This window comes from Musa acuminata, chromosome BXJ1-5 (genome assembly GCF_036884655.1).
Source record: "Musa acuminata AAA Group cultivar baxijiao chromosome BXJ1-5, Cavendish_Baxijiao_AAA, whole genome shotgun sequence".
In the NCBI taxonomy this organism is placed as follows: domain Eukaryota; kingdom Viridiplantae; phylum Streptophyta; class Magnoliopsida; order Zingiberales; family Musaceae; genus Musa; species Musa acuminata.
The window spans coordinates 23284117-23304227 of NC_088331.1; the positions used below are offsets into that span (position 1 = coordinate 23284117).

The window sequence follows — 20111 nt, forward strand, 5'->3', positions numbered from 1 at the left end:
TTTCGGAAGCTCGCCGGAAGGTTCGTTGGAAGTTCATGGAGCTCACCAAGAAAGATTGGAGATTGTCGAAGAAGCTCGTTGGAACTCGCCAAGATCAAATTGTGAAGTCTAGGAGCTTGCCGGAAGTCTGCAGAATGGTTTCCGAGAGTTTATCGAAAGACCGCCGAAAGTTCGTCGGAAGCTCGCCGAAAGAAGTCTTGACTTGGTGACTTTGTAATAGCTTAGGAAATGTCTTTAAATTCATAGTTAGCATATTAATTAAGGTTAGGATTAGGTGTTAATCCTATAACCCAAGTAGGGCCCAATTGGGCCCAAAATTAGACTTGGTTTAGGCTGCACTTAAAGCCCAACCAGTGAACCGAAGTGTATGGCGGTGGCACCGCCCAACACCCGAGAGCCAGTTGGTGGCACCACTTGGCTGGGGGTGGCACCGTCCGTACACTGTCAGTGTCAGACACTAATAGGCGGTGGCATCGCCACTGACAGGCGGTGGCACCGCCAGCATCGGGAACCAAAGAGAATTCAAATTTTGGAGCCCAAATTTGAATCCTCTTAGGGCCTATAAATACCCCTCAATTCTCAGCTGAGACAACAACCTTTGAGAAGCAAGAGATTGAGATAAAAGTCTTAGCAAAGTCTTTAGCAAGTTTTTATTTTCAATTGCTTGAGTGTTCACCTCCTTCTTTCTCTTTGAAAATTTTTAAGAGAGTGAACCACTTGTAAAAGGTTGTAAGAGGGGTATTTGTCCTTCCCCTTCAAAGTGATTTGCTAGTGGAAGTTGGGAGCCTCATCGAAGAAGGCTTCGCAAGTGGATGTAGGTCGCATGACCGAACCACTATAAATCGGTTTGCGTTTATCTTATTGTCATTTATATTACTGCAAACCATCTTCACTTTGATGCTCTACTTCTTTGTCTCCTTCTTACATATCCCTTCAAGTTAAAATGCAATCGAAATGGTTTCAAACGAAACGTTGCTTTTATCGTACGAAGTTTCCAAAAGTGTTTAAATCGTCAAAAGTTTATTGTACTTTACCGCTGCACTAATTCACCCCCCCCCTCTTAGTGCCACTCCGATCCTAACACGGGAAACTCGGGATGAGATATTAAAAGGTAGAAAATATTATTGCAATCATAAGAGAAATCCTCTCCTCTAAATTCTAAGTTTAGAATTCTGTTTAGAGAGGAGTGAGTGCTTGTAAGGGTTGTCTCCTAAAACCAGTAAAAGGAGAAGAGGGGTATAAGAAGGAGGTTAATCTTTGCCTATTAAAGGAAGATCGATAGTAGATGCTGATGGCCTCGACGGAAGAGGAATCGGTGGAGTGGATGTAGGTCACAACAACCGAACCACTATAAAAGCGGCGTGTTCTTCTCTGATTTGCATTTCTACATTTGAGTAATTTACCTTATTGCAAACTGCCTTCCTTGCTTTATATCTACTATGCATCTTCCATACACTTTCAAGCTATCTTTATGAAAATGCTTTCAAGTTAACCTCTCTTTGAAATGGTTTAAATCAAAATTAGATTTTATCGTACGAAGGTTTTTTGAACCGATGAAAGTTTTTCGCTTCACTAATTCACCCCCCCTCTTAGTACCGACCCCATTCCTAACAAGTGGTATCAGTGCCTCATTTTCTCATTTGGTTTAACACCCAAAGAGAAATGGCTCATTGTTAGGATCGGAGCGGCACTAAGAGGGGGGTGAATTAGTGCAGCGGATTAAAATGTCGGTTTTGACAAATCTTTCGTACGATAAAAATCGAACTCGGAATTGTTTAACTTGAAAGTGTATTCATAAAGTTATGCAGCAAAGGTAATGAGGAAATAAAGCACGTAAGAAGGTTTGCAGTAATGTAAATAGCAATAATGAAATGTAAACCAGAGATCACGCCGATTTTAAAGTGGTTCGGTCAAATGACCTACATCCACTTGCGAGGCCCTCTTCGATGAGGCTCCCACCTTCCACTAGCAAATCTCTTGAAAGGGAAGGGCAAATACCCCTCTTACAACTTTTTCAAGCAGTTCACTCTCTTACAGATTTTCAGTAAGAAAGAAGGAGGTGAACACTAGCAAATTGAAAACAAGACTTGCTAAGACTTTTCTAAGATCTTTCTCTCAATCAATTGCTTCTAAAAAAAGTTGCAATCTCAGCTGAGATTTGAGGGGCATTTATAGGCCTCAAGAGGATTCAAATTTGGGCTCCAAAATTTGAATTCTCTTTGGTTACCGATGCTGGCGGTGCCACCGCCTGTCAGTGTCTGACACTGACAGTGGACTGGCGGTGCCACCGCCCAGCCAAGCGATAGAAGCATCCTAAGGATCGTTAGAAGCATCCAAGGATCTTAGAAAAGTCTTACACGAGAAGCCCTCATTGAAGAATGAGTTTACCCAAAAAGTTGTTATCTCAACTGAGAATTGAAGGGTATTTATAGGCCCCAAGACGATTCAAATTTGGGCTCCAAATTTTTAATTCTCATGGGTTCCCGAGGCTGGTGGTGCCACCGCTAGACCTCTTGGGTGCTGGGCGGTGCCACCGCTTAGTCCAGTGGTGCCACCGCTTGGTTCTCAAGTTCTAGGCGGCGCCATCGCCTAATCTGGCGGTGCCACCGCCTACACTATTTCAGCTCATTGGTTGGGCTCCAAACTTGGCCCAAACCAGTCCGAACTCGGGCCCAATTGGCCCCTACTTGAGTTATAGGATTAACACTTAATCCTAACCCTAATTAACGTGCTAACTACGAATTTAAAGACATTTTCTAAGCTATTACAAAGTCCGCAAGTCAAAACTTTTTCCGGCGAGCTTCCGGCGAACTTCCGACGGTCTTCCGACAAACTCTCGGAAACCATTCTACGGACTCCCGGCAAGCTCCTAGACTTCACGATTTAATCTTGACGAGTTCCAATGAGCTTCTTCAGCAAGCTCCGATCTTTCTCGGCGAGCTCCGTGAACTTCCAACGAACCTTCCGGCGAGCTTCCGAAAAACCCTTCGGCAAGCTCCCTACTCATTCTCGGCTAGTTCCGGTAGCATTCCCGATGAACCTTCGGACTTCCGTCGAACTCTCGAACTCGCAACAAATCCTTCGCGCTTGACTCTGACACTTTGTTTCACTTTATGTATTCATCATTATCATAGTTAATCCTGTACACACAAGTCAAAACTCTACTCCGATCTAGACAATTATTACAAAGCGAATTGACATTCTGTTGCCCGGCACGTCATTGGTTGGCGCTTCGTCCGATTCTTCGGCGCATCGTCCTCTCTTGCGGCCTGTTGCCTAATCGGCGGTTGACCTCCGCAACCCCGATATCCTTGGCGCAATCCCGCTCTTGGCCCGATGCCCGACGTCCGAAGCCTTCTACCATCCAATATCCTGACGTGATCTCCTCCGGCGCAACGTCAATTCCTCCTGCGTTAGCTATCTAATCCTGATCGAGTAGACCTGCATCACTCAAAATGTAGTTAAACATCTAAACACAATCAATTAGTTTCATCATCAAAATCCGAGATTCAACACAATTAGGGTTAAGTTGATAGGGGACCTCTATAAATAAGAGGGAACCAATGGTTCATAGGCTAGAGTCTTTTTTTGTTGCCTTTCTTATTCTCCTCCCTTTCTCCTCCTCAGATAGTAGGACTAGAGATTAGAGGAAGCATCATCGTAACCCTACTATGTGGATCACCGCTAGAGAGGAGGATGCTTGACCTCCTTCACCATCTTCTAGAGATTTGCAAGGATTCAAGGATATACAATCTCCATAGGTAACACAACTTTTAATATACGCGTGGTTTTAAGTTTCGTGGATTTTTCATATCAATTTTAGCACGACGATGAACACACAAATGGAAAATTTGAGGATTTTGTTTTTATGCTCTTCCCCTTAAGATTTCCCTATAGTGGTATCAGAGCTAGGTTATTCATATGAAAGATTGATTTTGAACTAAGTGTGTTATATTTTAGAGAAGCTTTTGACATTAAAAGCGAGAAAAGGCATCAACTATTGTTGCCCTTATTGCCCTCGCAAATAGCAGCCAAGGCTGCCATTTGCATGCAAGGTGGTGGCGGCCGGCGGGTTACTGTCGGCGGTTTGCTGCCGTCGACCTACGCAGAGGTGCCCATAGGGCAACAGTGCTTGTGGGCCCTATGCTCGTGAGCAGAATCGCTTGCAGGGGCGACAGTGCTCGTAGGGGTGCTCACCTACTGCCCACGGGGGCAACGACGCTTGTTGGGATGCCCACCTACTAGGGCGGTGCCACCCGCGGGCGAGCTGCTCGTAGGTAAGGGGGGCACCCCCTCCCCCGGGCATAGTGGCCATCGCTAGTAAGGTGGCAACGACCACACCATAGAATGCAGGGGAGAAAGGGGTTAGGTTTTTATGGCAAATGATGGTTTTACCTCTCGAAATTTTAGAAATTTAGAGTTCTCTCCTTTTTTATCCAAATTATCAAAATACCCCTTAGAATTTAGAAAATTTCCTACATATCCTAAATTTTAAAAAAATATTAATTAATTATCATTATTATTATTATCTATTAGTCCTATATGATGATGTATATATGTGATATATGATATGTGGATAGATGATCATAGACTATGTGATGTGTGTGTACTTGTGATTATTATTGTTGGGGCATACGAGCCTCCATTTTATTTCTCGTTTATTTTTAGGCCTGCGTGCCTATGATTATGTTGTAATCATATGAGGAGGCGTATCGAGAACGTGGTAGCGATAACGGGACCCACAAGGCTGAGATGGATGATCACAATGCATGAAGAAGCATCGAGATGCCGATAGAACCGATGAGGATGAGATAGACGATCATAGGGCATGGAGAGACACTACTGCACACATAGATCTTGATGTGAATGATTAGGTCCATTGGCTCGGGCCTAATCATATTAGGCTATGATCCATGATTATCTGGTGTGATTACTTATACACCTACTAGATATGTATATATATTTACATGCGATGTAAATATATATTATATATATATATGTGTGATATATCATATTAGGAGACTAAATCAAAATCCCCTCTCTAGATAATATTAAGTCGGTAAATGTGAGGCAATTAGATTGACCCACGTGGCCTTCTATCATTATAGGTAGGGACCGATTCTCGATGTAGGTTAAGTTGGTTGAGTCCCTCGAGACTCACCTATATCGCGATTCACTATCTTGCCTATGATATAAAGATGTCACTGGTGACCTAAAGACATGGTAAGCTTGGTCGAGTCACTCGAAGGTATATCATTGAATCAGACTTATCTTGTAACAATGCTGTTGACTTAACCGCACATCATCGTTAGATGAGTCTCCGAGACCATGGTGGTTCGGAGGCTGAATATGATGGGAATCATAAGGAGTTGTGATCGACAAGAGTTGCCTATCTTTTGGGCTTAGTGTGATTAGTCGAGTTCCTCGAGATTACACTAAGATGTTGATTGGATCTCAATCACCACTAGAAGTCTACCGAAGACTTTCATTTCATATGCTGAGGGTGTCGCGTGACTCGCTAGTAAAATAGTGTGAGCATATTAAGATAGAAGTCTATATCTTGATTGTTTATTTTTTTTACAAAATTTGCATGTTATTTATTTCTACTGTATCTTCATTTTCAGAAAATGTCGCTTTCAAATCCCTTACGTGACATACTTGATGTCAACTGCCTCACTTGTTCAAATTATACATATTGGCTCCACAACTTGAGAATTATTCTCACGGTGGAGAAAATCGTATACATCCTTGATACAATGATGCCTATGCCCGAGGAATGGGCAAGCGAGGATGAGATTGCTCGCTACGTGAAATATATGGATGACTCCACTCTTGCTTAGTATTACATGTTGGGCTCCATGACTCCTGAGTTACAAAGAAAATATGAAAAAATGGATGCCACATCTATTCTCTTATATGTCTATAAACGATTTGAGGAATAGAGAAGGACTTAGTGATATGAGATATCCAAGAACCTCTTCCATGATAGGATGACTGAGGGGACACCGGTTTAGAACCATGTCCTAAAGATGATTGAGTAGATGGAGAAACTCATAGGTCTAGGAATGGTCCTAGAGGATAACCTATGTGTGGATCTTGTGCTTCAATCCTTACTAGATTCCTTTTCATAGTTCATAATGAATTTTAATATGAACAAGCTTGAAGTGACTCTCCCGGAGCTCCTCAAATTCCTTCAATTTTTATGAGAAGAATTCATGGGAGAGGAGTATCACATGAATGAGAAATTCATGAATAAAACTTCATAGTGAGAAGAGCATTACATCAAATCCATTTTTCATCAAAAATTCATAAGAGTGAAATCCGTGAGAGATGCATTTGTCAATGACTTCCATGAATCAAACATCAAGATATGTATAAATATTTCATGCATTTATAAAATATTTTGTCATAGCCTTTTCATCACTACTTGCATGAGGTAATATCATTAGTGCTTTGTAGTACTCAAAGATTAAGAATCCGATGTATAATTAAAACTTCTCAATATTCAATAGAAATCATAATAATCAAAGTAAACATGATATTGCATCATTGTATGATAACATGCTCATCATCATAGAAACTTTTAGCATCAAAGTATAAAATTTTCGACATCAAAGTAAACATGTTATTGAAGCACACAACCTTATCATCATGTAAAATTCGCATCATAAAATTATTAGCATAGAATTTAAGTGAGTGATCAAAGAATCAAGAAAGTCCAAAAATAAAATTTAACAAATTCATGCATTCGGACGAATTAACATTTCTAATTCTCTTCTAATAAAATCAAATTGTTCTTCACTTAAGGGCTTTGTAAAAATATCACCTAATTGATATTTCGTATCAATAAACTCTAAGATTACATCATGATTATTAATATGATCTCGTATAACGTGATGCTTAATATCAATATGTTTAGTTCTAGAGTATTTAATGGATTTTTTTGTTAAACATATTGTACTTGTACTATCACATTTTATGAGAATATTTTAAAGATGAATCTTATAATCTTCTAAAGTGTTTTTATCTACACAACTTGTGCACAATATACACTAGCTGTAATGTACTCGGCTTCGGTTGTAGATAGTGCAACCGAATTTTATTTCTTGGAAATCCAAGAAATAAGTATATGTCCTGAAAATTGACATGTTCCTAATGTGCTTTTTCTATCTAATCTACATCCAGCAAAATCCGCATCAGCATAAGTAGTTAGTTCAAAGTTTTCAGATTTTGGATACCATAAACCTAGATTAGTGGTACTTTTAATATATCTAAGTATTCTCTTAACTACTTTAAGATGAGATATCTTAGGATTAGATTGAAACCTAGCACAAAGTCCTACACTAAACATGATATCTGGTCTAGTTGCGGTGAGGTAAAGTAAACTTCCTATCATACTCTTATAAGCTTTTTGATCAAAGCTTTCTCCACTTTCATCAATTTCTAACTTAGTGGAAGTGCTCATATGAGTGTTGATAGCCTTTGAGCTATCCATATTAAACATTTTTAGCAAATCTAAAGCATATTTTGTTTGACTAAGAAATATACTATTATTTAGTTGTTTGATTTGTAAGCTCAAAAAGAAAGTTAATTCCCCCATCAAACTCATTTCAAATTCAAGACTCATACTTTTGAACATAAATTTGTAGAAAAAGAAAGCAAATGACTCATATAGAGATTCATTCGTAGAACCAAAAATAATATCATCAACATAAATTTGAACAATAAGAAAATTATTTTTAAAATTTTTGATAAACAATATAGTATCAACCTTGCCTTTAGAAAAATTATTTTCAATAAGAAATGAGCTAAGTCTTTCATACCAAGCCCTTGGGGCTTGTTTTAATCCATAGAGAGCTTTAGTCAATTTAAATACATGATTAGGAAGATTATCATTCTCAAATCCGGGAGGCTGTTCAACATAAACTTCTTCAGAAATAAATCCATTAAGAAAAATACTTTTAACATCCATTTGAACAACTTAAAATTATTACTACTAGCATAGGCAAGGAGCATCCTTATGGCTTCTAATCATACCATAGGAGCGACAGTCTCTTCATAATCGATCACTTCTTCTTGGTTGAAACCTTTGGCTACTAATCTAGCCTTGTTTCTAACCACGATACCAAATTTATCTTGCTTGTTTCTAAAGACTCATTTAGTACCAATAACTAAATGATCATTTAGCCTAGGAACAAGCTTCTACACCTCATTTCTTTTAAATTGATTTAACTTATCTTATATTGTAATGACCCATGAATCATCTTTCAAGGCCTCGTCAATGCATTTTGGTTCAATTTGGGAGAGAAAAGCGACGTTGGCACAAAAATTATTAAGAGAAGAACGAGTTTGAACCCCTTTAGATGTGTCTCCTATGATTAGCTCCTTAGGATGAGTATCTACATACTTCTAATCCTTGGGTAAGGATGTTTTGAAAGTAAATACATCCAAGTTGCTAAATGGAGAAAGGGTTTCATTTAAATTCAAAGCATCAAAATTAACATCATCGTTAGAATTATTTTTCTTAATTTTGAAAACCTCATTAAAAATAACATGAATGGATTCTTCTATAATCAAAGTTCTTTTATTAAAGATACGAAATGCTTTAGAAATAGAAGAATAGCCAAGAAAAATTTCTTCGTCGAATTTAGCATCAAATTTTCCTAAAGCATCTTTTTCATTCAAGATAAAAAACTTAAACCCAAAAACTTTAAAAAATAAAACATTGGGTTTTTTGTTGTTCCACAACTCATAAGAAGTTTTGGAAAATAAAGGTCTTATTAGAACCCTATTCATGACATAGCATGTCGTATTTATGGCTTCGACCCAAAAATATTTGGGTAGGCTATGTTCATTTAACATGGTTCTAGTCATTTCTTGTAAGTTTTTATTCTTTCTTTCTACTATTTCTTTTGTTGAGGATTTCTTGGAGTAGAGAAGTTGTGGTTGTATCTATTAGATTCACAAAATTCTTAGAAATCACGGTTTTGAAACTCACCATCGTGATCACTTCGAATTAATGAAATCATAAAACCTTTTTCATTTTGAATAAGTTTACAAAACTTAGAGAAATACCTAAAGCAATCATTTTTGTGTGCTAAGAAGTAAGTCCATGTGTATCTACTAAAATCATCCATAATGACAAATGCATATTTGCTACATCCTAGGCTTGATGTAGCAATTAGTCCGAACAAGTCCATATGGATCAATTGCAAAGGTCTAGAGGTGCTTATTTGGTTCTTAGGTTTGAAGCTATCTTTTATTTGTTTTCCTAGTTGACACGCATCACACACATTATCCTTGACGAACTTGATATGAGGAATTCCTCTTATAAGTTCTTTAGATGAAATTTGAGAGATTAGTTTCATGCTAACATGACTTAATCTCCTATGCCAAAACCAAGTAGCATCATTCAAAACCGAAAAATATATTTCATTGCAAAGATCATTAATGTCAATAGTATATACGTTATTTTGTTTTAGTATAATCATAGATGTGTTTTTGTATAGTTTTTCAATAATGCAAGCATTAGATTCAAATTTAATAATATATCCATTATCACACAATTGACTAATGCTCAAGAGGTTATACTTTAAGACATCAACCAACAACACTTCTTTAATAAAGAAGTTGGATTTGTTACCTATTGTTCCTTTGCAATGATTTTACTCTTGTTGTTGTCTCCGAAGGTGACATACCTTTCATTTATGCTAGTGAGCTTAGAAAATTGAGATAGATCTCCGATCATATGCCTTAAGCATCCACTATTAAGGTACCATCTCTTGCTCCTAGCTTGTGATGATACATTTTTCTACAAAAAAGAATGATTTTTAGGTACCCATTTGACCTTCGGTGCCTCAAAAATCGATCTACATAACTTATCATGTTGCATTGAGTTATTTGAGGTTCTTTTATGAATCTAAATTAATTTATGTGGATTATATTTCTTGAATGGACAATGATAAGCTACATGCCCAAATTTACAATAAAAGTTACATTTCTTTCAGGGTTAAACATGCAAAGTAGGGCCTTTAACAAAAGTGATTAGATTATGGTGAGAGCTACTCACAAATCTGATTCAGCCTTTTCTATGAACGTGGCCCTTGTTGGCAAGGATCATATTCAAGGATTTGCTACTAACCTTAAACTTTTCTAAGGTTTTCTTAAGTAATATGTTTTCCTTTTGAAGTATTTCTAGTTCATGACATTTTGTGCAGGAAGGTAAGCTATTTTCAGACTCAATCTTTACTCTATCAAAGTCGCTAATAAGAGAAGCATGTTCCTATTTTAAAGAGTTATATTTTTTACATAAGATTCTATATTCATCAAACAATTCATGAAAAGCATTTGAAAACTCATCGAAAGTTAAATTTGCATCTAATGAACTTGTTACCTCATCTCCAATAGCCATTAATGCATAGTGAGCAACTTGCTCGGTGTTGGTTGGCTCCTCTTCTTCGAAAGCACTTGTCATCCCATGTAGCTTTGGGCGTTTTCTTCTTTGGTTGCCTCCTCTTTGCTTGGGGACATTCACTCTTGAAGTGTCCCGGCTTCTTGCATTCATAGCATATCACTTGTTCTTTCTTTGGTTCAAATTTACTTTTAGTATCATTTTTGAATTTATTTCTTTTTATAAATTTTATAAATTTTCTTGTTAATCGTACCAAGTTTTCATCAAGGTCTTTATCACTTGAATTTTCTTTCAAGCGGTCTTCTTATATTCTCAGTGCTATATCCTTCCTATTCTTTGGAAGGGTGTCCTTAAGTTCTTCATGAGCCTTACATGTTATTTCATAGGTCATTAGTGACCCAATTAGTTCTTCCAGAGAAAATTTATTTAGATCTTTGACCTCTTAAATGACTGTTACTTTAGGATCCCAACTTTTTGGAAGAGATCTTAAAATTTTATTAACAAGTTCAAAATCTAAGAAACCTTTACTAAGTCCTTTTAGACTAGACGACATCCGTAAATCGGGTATATATGTCTCTAATAGTCTCACTCGGTTTCATTCGAAACAACTCATAAGAATACACTAAAAGATTAATTTTTGACTCCACTCTACTAGTGCCTTTATGAGTCACTTCGAGTGTGTGTCAAATGTTAAAAACCATTTCACAAATCAATATTCGATTAAACTCATTTTTATCTAATGCACAAAACAAGGCATTCATAGTCTTTGCGTTTAAAGCGAAAGTCTTTTTCTCCAAATCATTCCAATCGTTCATTGGAAGAGAAGACTTTTAAAAACTATTTTTTATAATATTCCATAATTCGAAATCCATTGAAATTAGGAAGATCCTCATATGTAATATGTCCCATTGAACATGAGTGGACATGTAAATGAATGGCCCTCTAGGTTACTGGCAAATATCACCTCTCTTGGGTTTAAAACCAAATGAGAGTGAACCTTGCTCTAATACCAATTGTTAGGATCAAGAGCGATACTAAGAGGGGGGATAAATTAGTGCAGTGAAAAACTTTTACGATTTCAGAAAATATTTCCTACATTTGAAGGAAATCAATTCGGAAAGATAGTAACTTTAAAATATAAGAGAGCATAAGTGTAGTGAAAGCAAGACGAGGAGAAGAAGCACTTTGCTATAAAATGATTTATAGTTAAAGAAAATTGCTCAAAACGAAATTCAAACTAGATTTAGAGTGGTTCAGTCAACATGACCTACATCCACTTTCGGATTACTTCTCTGATGAGGTCTCCAGTGTCCACTAAAGGCCTTCTTTCAATAGGTGAAGACCAACCACCTCGTTTACAGCACTTTCTCCTTTTCCCGGGTTTAGGAGACAACCCATATAAGTCTCACTCCTTTTTCTTGGATGGTTACAAGGTTAAGAGATAAAGGAGGAGAATTCTAACTTTTACAACACTTTACAACTCAAGACTTCAAGATTAAGCCAATAGTTTCATGCTCTTTCATACAGAAAAGGATAAAGTTTTTATAAGCCCCAATGGCTTCAAAATTAGAACAAAAAAGTGTCATATCCTCAGAATCCGGGGTACTAACAGTACCACCATCGTTACTGGGCGGTACTACCACCGCTAATATGACCTTGGGCGGTACCACCACCCAAGAATCCAGGGGCACTGCTTTCCAAGCGGTGCCACCGCCAGCCATATTTTTAGGGGCTAAATTGTGTGCTCAATTCGGCCCAATTCAGCCCTATTAAGGGCCCGGTTGACCCATAATTAAGTTAATGGGATTATCTCCCAATCATAACTTAATTTAAGCTCTAGCTATGATAATTAAGATAATTTATAGTGCATCTTGTTCTGGTGCGTCAATTGCTCTTCCGACGAGCTTCTAGCGTACTTCCGGTGAACATCTGACGAACTCTCAATAATATTCCGGCGGACTCCCAACAAGCTCCTAGACTTTATAATGATCTTCTTGGCGAGTTCCGATGAGCTTCTATGGCAAACTCTTGGACTTCTTGGTTGGTTCCCGCAGAACTTCTGACAAATGTCTGAACTTCCGTCGAACTCTCGAACTCCCAATGAGATCTCAATCTTGATTCCGGCACAACACCTACTTTATGTCTTACTACCATCGTAGTTAATCCTGCACACTTTTCTCAACATATAGATTAGATCAAACAAATTACAATTGACTTCATCATCAAAATCCGAGATTCAACAATTATAATATTTAAAAAATTAATTAAATCCTAGGTAGCCCTATTTTATCACTATAATTATATCAAATACCCAAAGAGACATTAAATACATAAATTTGATCCAATATAAATCTAAAATCATCATTAAATATACTAATCATACTATTAATATAGTTAATTACTTTCTAGTTATTCCTCTTTCACCATTATAAATATATTAACCACTAAGGTATTAAAAATAATTAATTGATTCAATATAGGTTAAATTTAATTAAATTAATATTAAATACACTAATTATAGTATTAATATAATTAATTAATCTTTAATTAGTCCTATTTCATTGCTATAAGCATTTTAAATACTTTAATAGGTTTTATAGACATTGAATTGACCTGACTCAAATTTTGATTAAATTATCATTAAAATCACTAATCATAATATTAAAAAAAAATTTGATTAAACCTATTATGCCATCACAAACATATAAATCACTCTAATACATATGAAATATAAAGATTTGATGCATTAAGTATCTAATTTAAAAAGAATAATATTAAATACACTAATCATAATATTAAATATATTAATTAGTCCCTAATTATTACTATTCTACCATTATAAACATCTTGAATAACATATTAGACATTGAGAATATAGAATAGGCTTAATCATCTCATAAATTATTAATATATATATATATATATATATATATATATATATATATATATATATTTGATCAGAGAGATTTTTCTCTAACTTAGGTATTAATCCTTCCTAATTAGTCTTGAAAGCTTGATCTAAAACATAAATCATAGGTTTGTGAAGTTTAAAAAAAATATAAATATGAGAATAAGAAAAAGAAATGAGTGACAAAAAGATTGAGAGAGTAAAAGGGATGAAAGAGGAGAAGAAAAGGTTTAAAATTTCTTTTAAATGAATTTGATCGTTGGAATTTGTAGATTTGAGGCATCCATTAATAATAGCTGAAACATGATTGTTTCAACTTATATCGGATGATATACCACGACACGATATGTATTACCTATATTAAATGATATACCACGACAACGATATACACGATAAACCTTGATCCATCATACACATGTCAAAGAGTCTCATCAATCAGACACTTTGCATTAACTAACAACACAAGCAAAGTTAGATGTCTCAACAACACAGAGTAAGTCAAGTGAAATTGAGCATCAGAATAATCAAACGATAAATCCAAACCAAGTCAAAACCACAAACTTATACATCGATATGCCCACACAGCATAAAACTACATGTTTACATAGTTGAAGTTTTTACACACAGTTCAACTGTTACTCAAACGGATGCAGCCAAAGTAACAGCACACAGTCCATATAGTCCTACTTCATCGGTCGTCCTTTTATCCATGCATTGCGTAGTTTTGAAACTATTTCAGGTTGAAGAGATTGACTCTAAAGAACCCAATGGAACATGATGCAAGTAAAAATATTTGTATAAAAGAAATTTAGATGTTCATCTTTTTCTGTCAATTGTCCATTCAAACTAAGAAAACAACTTTTTTACTTAATCATATATTATAATACAAAAGTACAAAAACCAATTGTCGTTGATCTATCTTCCACAGGACCAGGAAAATACTTGCAAAGATTAAACAGAAAACTTTCACAAACCTATCTACCATAAGAGAGATACATAGTCAGTTAACATCTCCAAATCGTAATTGCTTGAACAAATAGATGCCACCTTGGAATCATTTTCTTTCCCCATTAGATCAAACAAGACTTCCCATGTATGGAATGGTAATGCTGAAGAAAATCTAGAAATCAATGAACTTTGATTTTTAAGTCAAACCAAAAGCAGGATATCAGATACCAAGAGTCAGATTTTTTTGGCCAAATTTTTACCATATTTTATGGACTTATGTAAAAGCTCAAATATAAAAAAATACATTGCATGAATCTAAATTTTTATGTTAATTTGTATCCTTTCTTTGTGGAATCTGGAAACTGCAAACTGTTATAACCCAATATACTGTTATATTAGTTCATGCATATAAATCTTATATGCTTGTTTATCTAATGATCTTATTATAGGGATGATCCACTTCCCGATAAAATATTTTTTGTTCTTGATGAGATTGATATTAAGAGATTAGGTGAGACATTATCTTTGGTTGAAGACCAGTTGCCAATTAGCTTCAGTTTTGGTGCTCATACCATAGACTTGAATGACCCATTTTATTATGATGAAGATAATGATAGTAGTGATATGTTTCAAAATGAATTGGCTGAAGAAATAATATAAGAGGATAAAGGTGACACTAATCCTAATATTTATGATGCATAGATATTGTTGGTGAGTGCGTTATTTTAAGTGAGGACATGTATGTTAACATAAGTGTTAAACACACCACTTATGCTAAAGATAATAATTATTCCTATAATTATATTTTTTTTGGTTAGGTATGCTATTATGAAGCCTGAAAATTATTATATTATATTATATATATTATTTTATAATCCAAATAATATCTTTGTATAGATATTTCAAGATAATGATGAATCTTAAAAAGCCTTAAAAGATTTTGATTCAAAAAGAGAATATAAGAAGAGGTTGAAGGTGATACTAATCCTAATATTTATGATGCATTAGATGTCATTGGTGAGTGAGTTGTTTTAAGTGAGGACATGTATGTTAATATTGAATAAGTGCTTTTTGAATACGATTGTAGCCAAGAATATATTAAACACACCACTTCTCTTTTTGTTGGTTAGGTATGCTATTATGAAACATGAAAATTATTTTATTATATATTTTTTATCCATACTATTTTATAATCTAAATAATATCTTTGTATAGATATTTCAAGATAGGGATGAATTTTAAAAATCCTTAAAAGATTATGTGACTTGAAGAAACTTTGAGGTCAGTTTGCAGGTGGCTGATTGTGCGGCCCCTACAGCATCAACCTGGAATGTGACTTGTGCTTGTGCATGGTCTGCTCGCTTGCGGCTACTGTTCTCGTGCGGTTGTCGCCTAGACGCGGGTCTTGTCTATGCACGATCGTCGGTGAGTATATTACCGCCTGTGCGGTTGCCTACGCAATCAGCCCAGTGCTCGACCTGTGCTCAAGTGGCTACCACGGGCATAGTTGTCGTTTGTGTGCACGATTGTTGTGGCATGGACGTTGCCCGACATAGTTGCTGCTGCCAAAAGATATGCTAATCATATGCAGTAAGGTCAATAGCACCGTTATTGACCTGTTTTGCGATCATTGAAGATCGTATTTATAAGAAATCTAACATTGCCCCAAGCAGATAACAAAACAAAATAGATAGGAATACATATCGATAAAAATATAGATTATTCAAGCATCATAAATTAGAAAACAATATATCTAAAGTATTTGATTTCTTGACACCAATTGTAAGTATAAAAACTATTATATGCTATATGAAATGTGAAAATAATCTTTTATATTAGGATTGAAATCAAATAATATTATATTTGTTTTATGATATATATACCTTTTGATGTCATTTGAAAGGATTGATCTGTAAAAGGCATCATCTTTAGATCTAAAACTGTTGTCATTCTAGAACTATACCCTCCTTCTCCTCTCTAATATCTCAATTGGATTACTTAGATCCTTCTTATCTTTTCCTATCCTTTCACAGGATTACTTAGATTGATGGTAATATCTCAACTGTGTCCTTTATGATATGCGTAACATATCTTTTTCGGTCCCTAAAAGTCCTGTATAATTATAAGCGAAAAAAGAGGATCTAGGATAAGTTATTAGAAAGCCCTAAGAAATCTTAATATAATATACATATTCTTTTATTATATCAAATTAATTTTATTTCATTATATATCTTATCATTTATAAGCTACTTAATGGATGATCAAATAACGCAGGTTCTATACAGCCGCAGCAACGTCGGAGATTCACAATGCCACCACTCGCACCCAACTCCATGACACAATACAGTTTGACAGTGAGTATACGTAATTTGCTGGTGAATCTTTGGGTGGATTTATTATGATGGAGGAAGTTTGACCGTAAAGTAATTGAAGATAGAAATAAGAGGTTTCGTTCTGTTTAGCTTTCAGAATTAATATGTGTGATTACTTGCATCTCGGAATTATTCTTGTACCCAAGTTTGATTCAGTTGGGTGATGGCTGGTATCATCAATCAACGTAATGTGTTTAATTAAAGGGTAAAAGATTAGAATCTTATCGTTTTAAGTCTCCCAACTCACCGACATGCCAACCTCGTGTTGCTGTTGTTGTTGTTGTTCACACGAAGCATTTGATTCCAAACGCACTCAGCCGCATCTCTCTCGGCTCAACAGCACGAAGATGGAGTCCTTTCACGTGTACATGAGAATTTGACCTATGATACTCTGTGCGATGCGTGCAACGAAGATGGACGGTTGCCTGCGAAAGAAATCGCTGTTTGCTGCACATACTAAACACTCGATCCAAAATCCGAAACTGAGCCGAACACGGCGTGCCCTGATCCGGCCCAATGGATTCTCATATCTGCCACTCCCCAACGTCTCTCTCCAGCCGTTTAAATCCCATTAAATTACTAATAATAATAATAATAATAAGATCCAATTCTTAAATAAAACCCGACCGTTGGCTATCTCCGCTCCAAGCGAAGGAAGAGGGTTCGCGAGAGACAGGGAGAGAGAGAGGGGAAAAACGAGGCACCTTTTTCTTCATTTCCTCTGTTCTCTCCGCCCACCCAATCCGATGCATTCGCCCCTCGATCCATCCGCCGGGGCCGTCGGATGCTGCGCCTTCCTCCGCCGCCCCGCCTCCTTCTCGCGCCACCTCGGCTACCGCCCTCTCGCCCCCCTCGAGGAGCCGCCGCCGCCGGTGCGGGTGGTGGTGGGGAAGGAGCGCCGGGTGTTCCTGGTCGACCCCTTCGTCCTCGACAGCAACCCCTTCCGGATCTTGATGGAGGCGGCCGGGGACGAGCGGTCGAGGCGGAAAGGCGCCGTCTTTGTCGACGTTGACGCCATCCTGTTCGAGCACATGCTGTGGTTGGCCTACAACGAACCCTCTTCTTCCTCCTCCTCCGCTTCTTTGTTCCAGCTCAACCTGAAGGAGATCATACAGTTTTATTCTCAGGACAATTAGAAAGAAAAAGAGAAATCGAGATGGGTCTAAAAATTTGATTTGGTCTTTAGCTATTTCTTTTATTCTCTTTGTTTGGGAGTTGATTTATTACAAACAATGAGAGACGATAATCTAATGGAAGGGATAAACCCAGAAATTTATATGATTTCTACAACTTCTGTACTTGTAGATCCATGTATTACATATTGCAGTGTATGATTGAAATAAATCGTGAATTTCTCTGTTTCTTTTATGCATCCACATTCGATCTACATCCCTTAATCTTTTGGAGATAATTAGCCATTAGTTTGCCAACATCCAAGGAGAAAACTTTTCTTATCTTTTATCCTCTTTCTGGTCAACCATCATGATAGATGATCTAAATATCTCAGTTTTACCACAATTCAATCAGTTGTAAGGCATTCACAATTTTTATTAAGGATTAATCTTGGGTTAATGGAAACTCTGCCCCTTTAGATTTTTACAACTATAATCCTGCATTATATTGTCTTAATTCAAAAATTGTTATAGCGAAATAATTTTATTATTATAGCGGAATAATTATGTTTTCTCTTTGTATATCAAAATGGTTCTTTATCAAAATATCAACTTATTATCAAAATATAAATATTAACCAGAGCAACATAAACAGTAGAACAATAAATCAATTACAAAGTGAGACACTCAATTTTTATGTGAAAAACTCAATATGAAAAAAATTACGGGATCGTAGTCCACCTCAAACTTTCACTATCACCAATAATGATAATATGTTTATAATAAGTCTTCTCCAAAATAATCAAATGATGACAATAACATCGTATCTTGGTTCAATATTAACATATCATCATCAAGATTTCATGAAAAAAAAAATATATATATATCTTAACTTTTTTCTCCTTTTCTCTCACTATTTCTTTCTTACGCTGCCACTGTTCGTTGCACGCACACCTTCGCTGTTCGCTGCCCTCATTATGCACGTCTTTTCTTTTTTTTTCTTTTAATAAATCAGATTTGGGTTTACTGTTCAAATCATCTAGTCTAAACCCACATATAGGTTAGACCTAACAATTCTTCCCCTTTAGCTCATATAGTGGGTTGTATTAAGCTTGCTCTTTGTCTACATACTTCAAACATCTTCTTAGGCAAAGATTTTGTTAATATATCTGATTTATTCTTATTGGTATGCACCTTTTTAAAGTGTAATTCTTTTATCTTAAGCACATCACGAATCTAGTGATATCTAACATCAATATGCTTGGATCTAGAATGGTACATTAAATTTTTGGAGAGGTAGATGGCACTCTAACTATTATAGTAAATACTATATCCTTTATTTTTAAGCTCAATTCATGTAGAAACTTTTTTCATCAAGAAGATACATAGTGACTTTTTCATCAAAACTTAGTTCGAACTAATTTCCTACGAGTGAGAAAGAAAAATAAGAAATGTTCATAGTGTCTTACTCATATGCAGTAGGTAGTTTGATGTATGCCATGGTTTGTATTTGGCCAGAAATAGCTCATGCTGTTAGAGTTGTCAACCGATTTCTTTCTAATCCTAGTAAGAAATATTGGGCAGTAGTGAAATGAATATTAAGATATCTAAGAGGTACTTATAGATTGTGTTTATGTTTTAGCAGTGATGAACCTAGAGGGATACACAAATGCAGACATGGCAAGTGATATTGATTTCAAGAAGTCTACTTCAGGGTTCTTAATGACATTTACTGTTAGGATCAAGAGCATTAAGAGGGGGGGGAGTGAATTAGTGCAGCGGAAAACTTTCGACGATTAAAACTATGTTCATACGTTGAAATTCGATTCCGACGTAAAAGTCATTTCGTGCAGATAATAACTTTGAAAGCTTACGGAAATGTATTTGAAGTAAAGTAAGGAAGGTAGTTTGCAGTTAAGATAGAAATCAGAATGTAAGCGCAAACTGAAATATGATGTTCGTACGATAAAACTGATTTTCCGTCTTAACACCGATTTGGAAAATACTTAACTATGAAACACGTTCGTAAATGAGCAGAAGGCAGTAAGCTATTGAGGAGGTTTGCAGTAAAAATAAGATGCTCAAAGTAAATGCAAACCGAGATTTAGAGTGGTTCGGTCAATCTTGACCTACATCCACTTTTGGCTTCCTCCACCAATGAGGTCACCGACGTCCACTAGAGGCATTTCTTCAATAGGCGAAGGCTAACCACCCTTTTACAGTTTCACTCCTTTTGACGAGCTTAGGAGACAACCCTTGCAAACTTTTCTCTCCTCTCTTGAAAGATTAAAACTTGAAAAAGAGGGAGGAGAACTTCTAGCCTTTACAACACTTTTGAGCTCCAAAAATCACAGAGTAAG

General features: G+C 36.2%; 1 protein-coding gene across 1 annotated transcript; it reads left to right on the plus strand.

Moving 5' to 3' along the window:
• The first annotated feature begins 17280 nt into the window (after positions 1–17280).
• Positions 17281–18000, plus strand: LOC135675031 (auxin-responsive protein SAUR77-like). Its single transcript, XM_065185291.1, has one exon. It carries the CDS (start codon positions 17386–17388, stop codon positions 17773–17775), a length of 390 nt encoding a protein of 129 aa, XP_065041363.1. The 5' UTR covers positions 17281–17385; the 3' UTR covers positions 17776–18000.
• The last annotated feature ends 2111 nt before the right edge of the window (positions 18001–20111 follow it).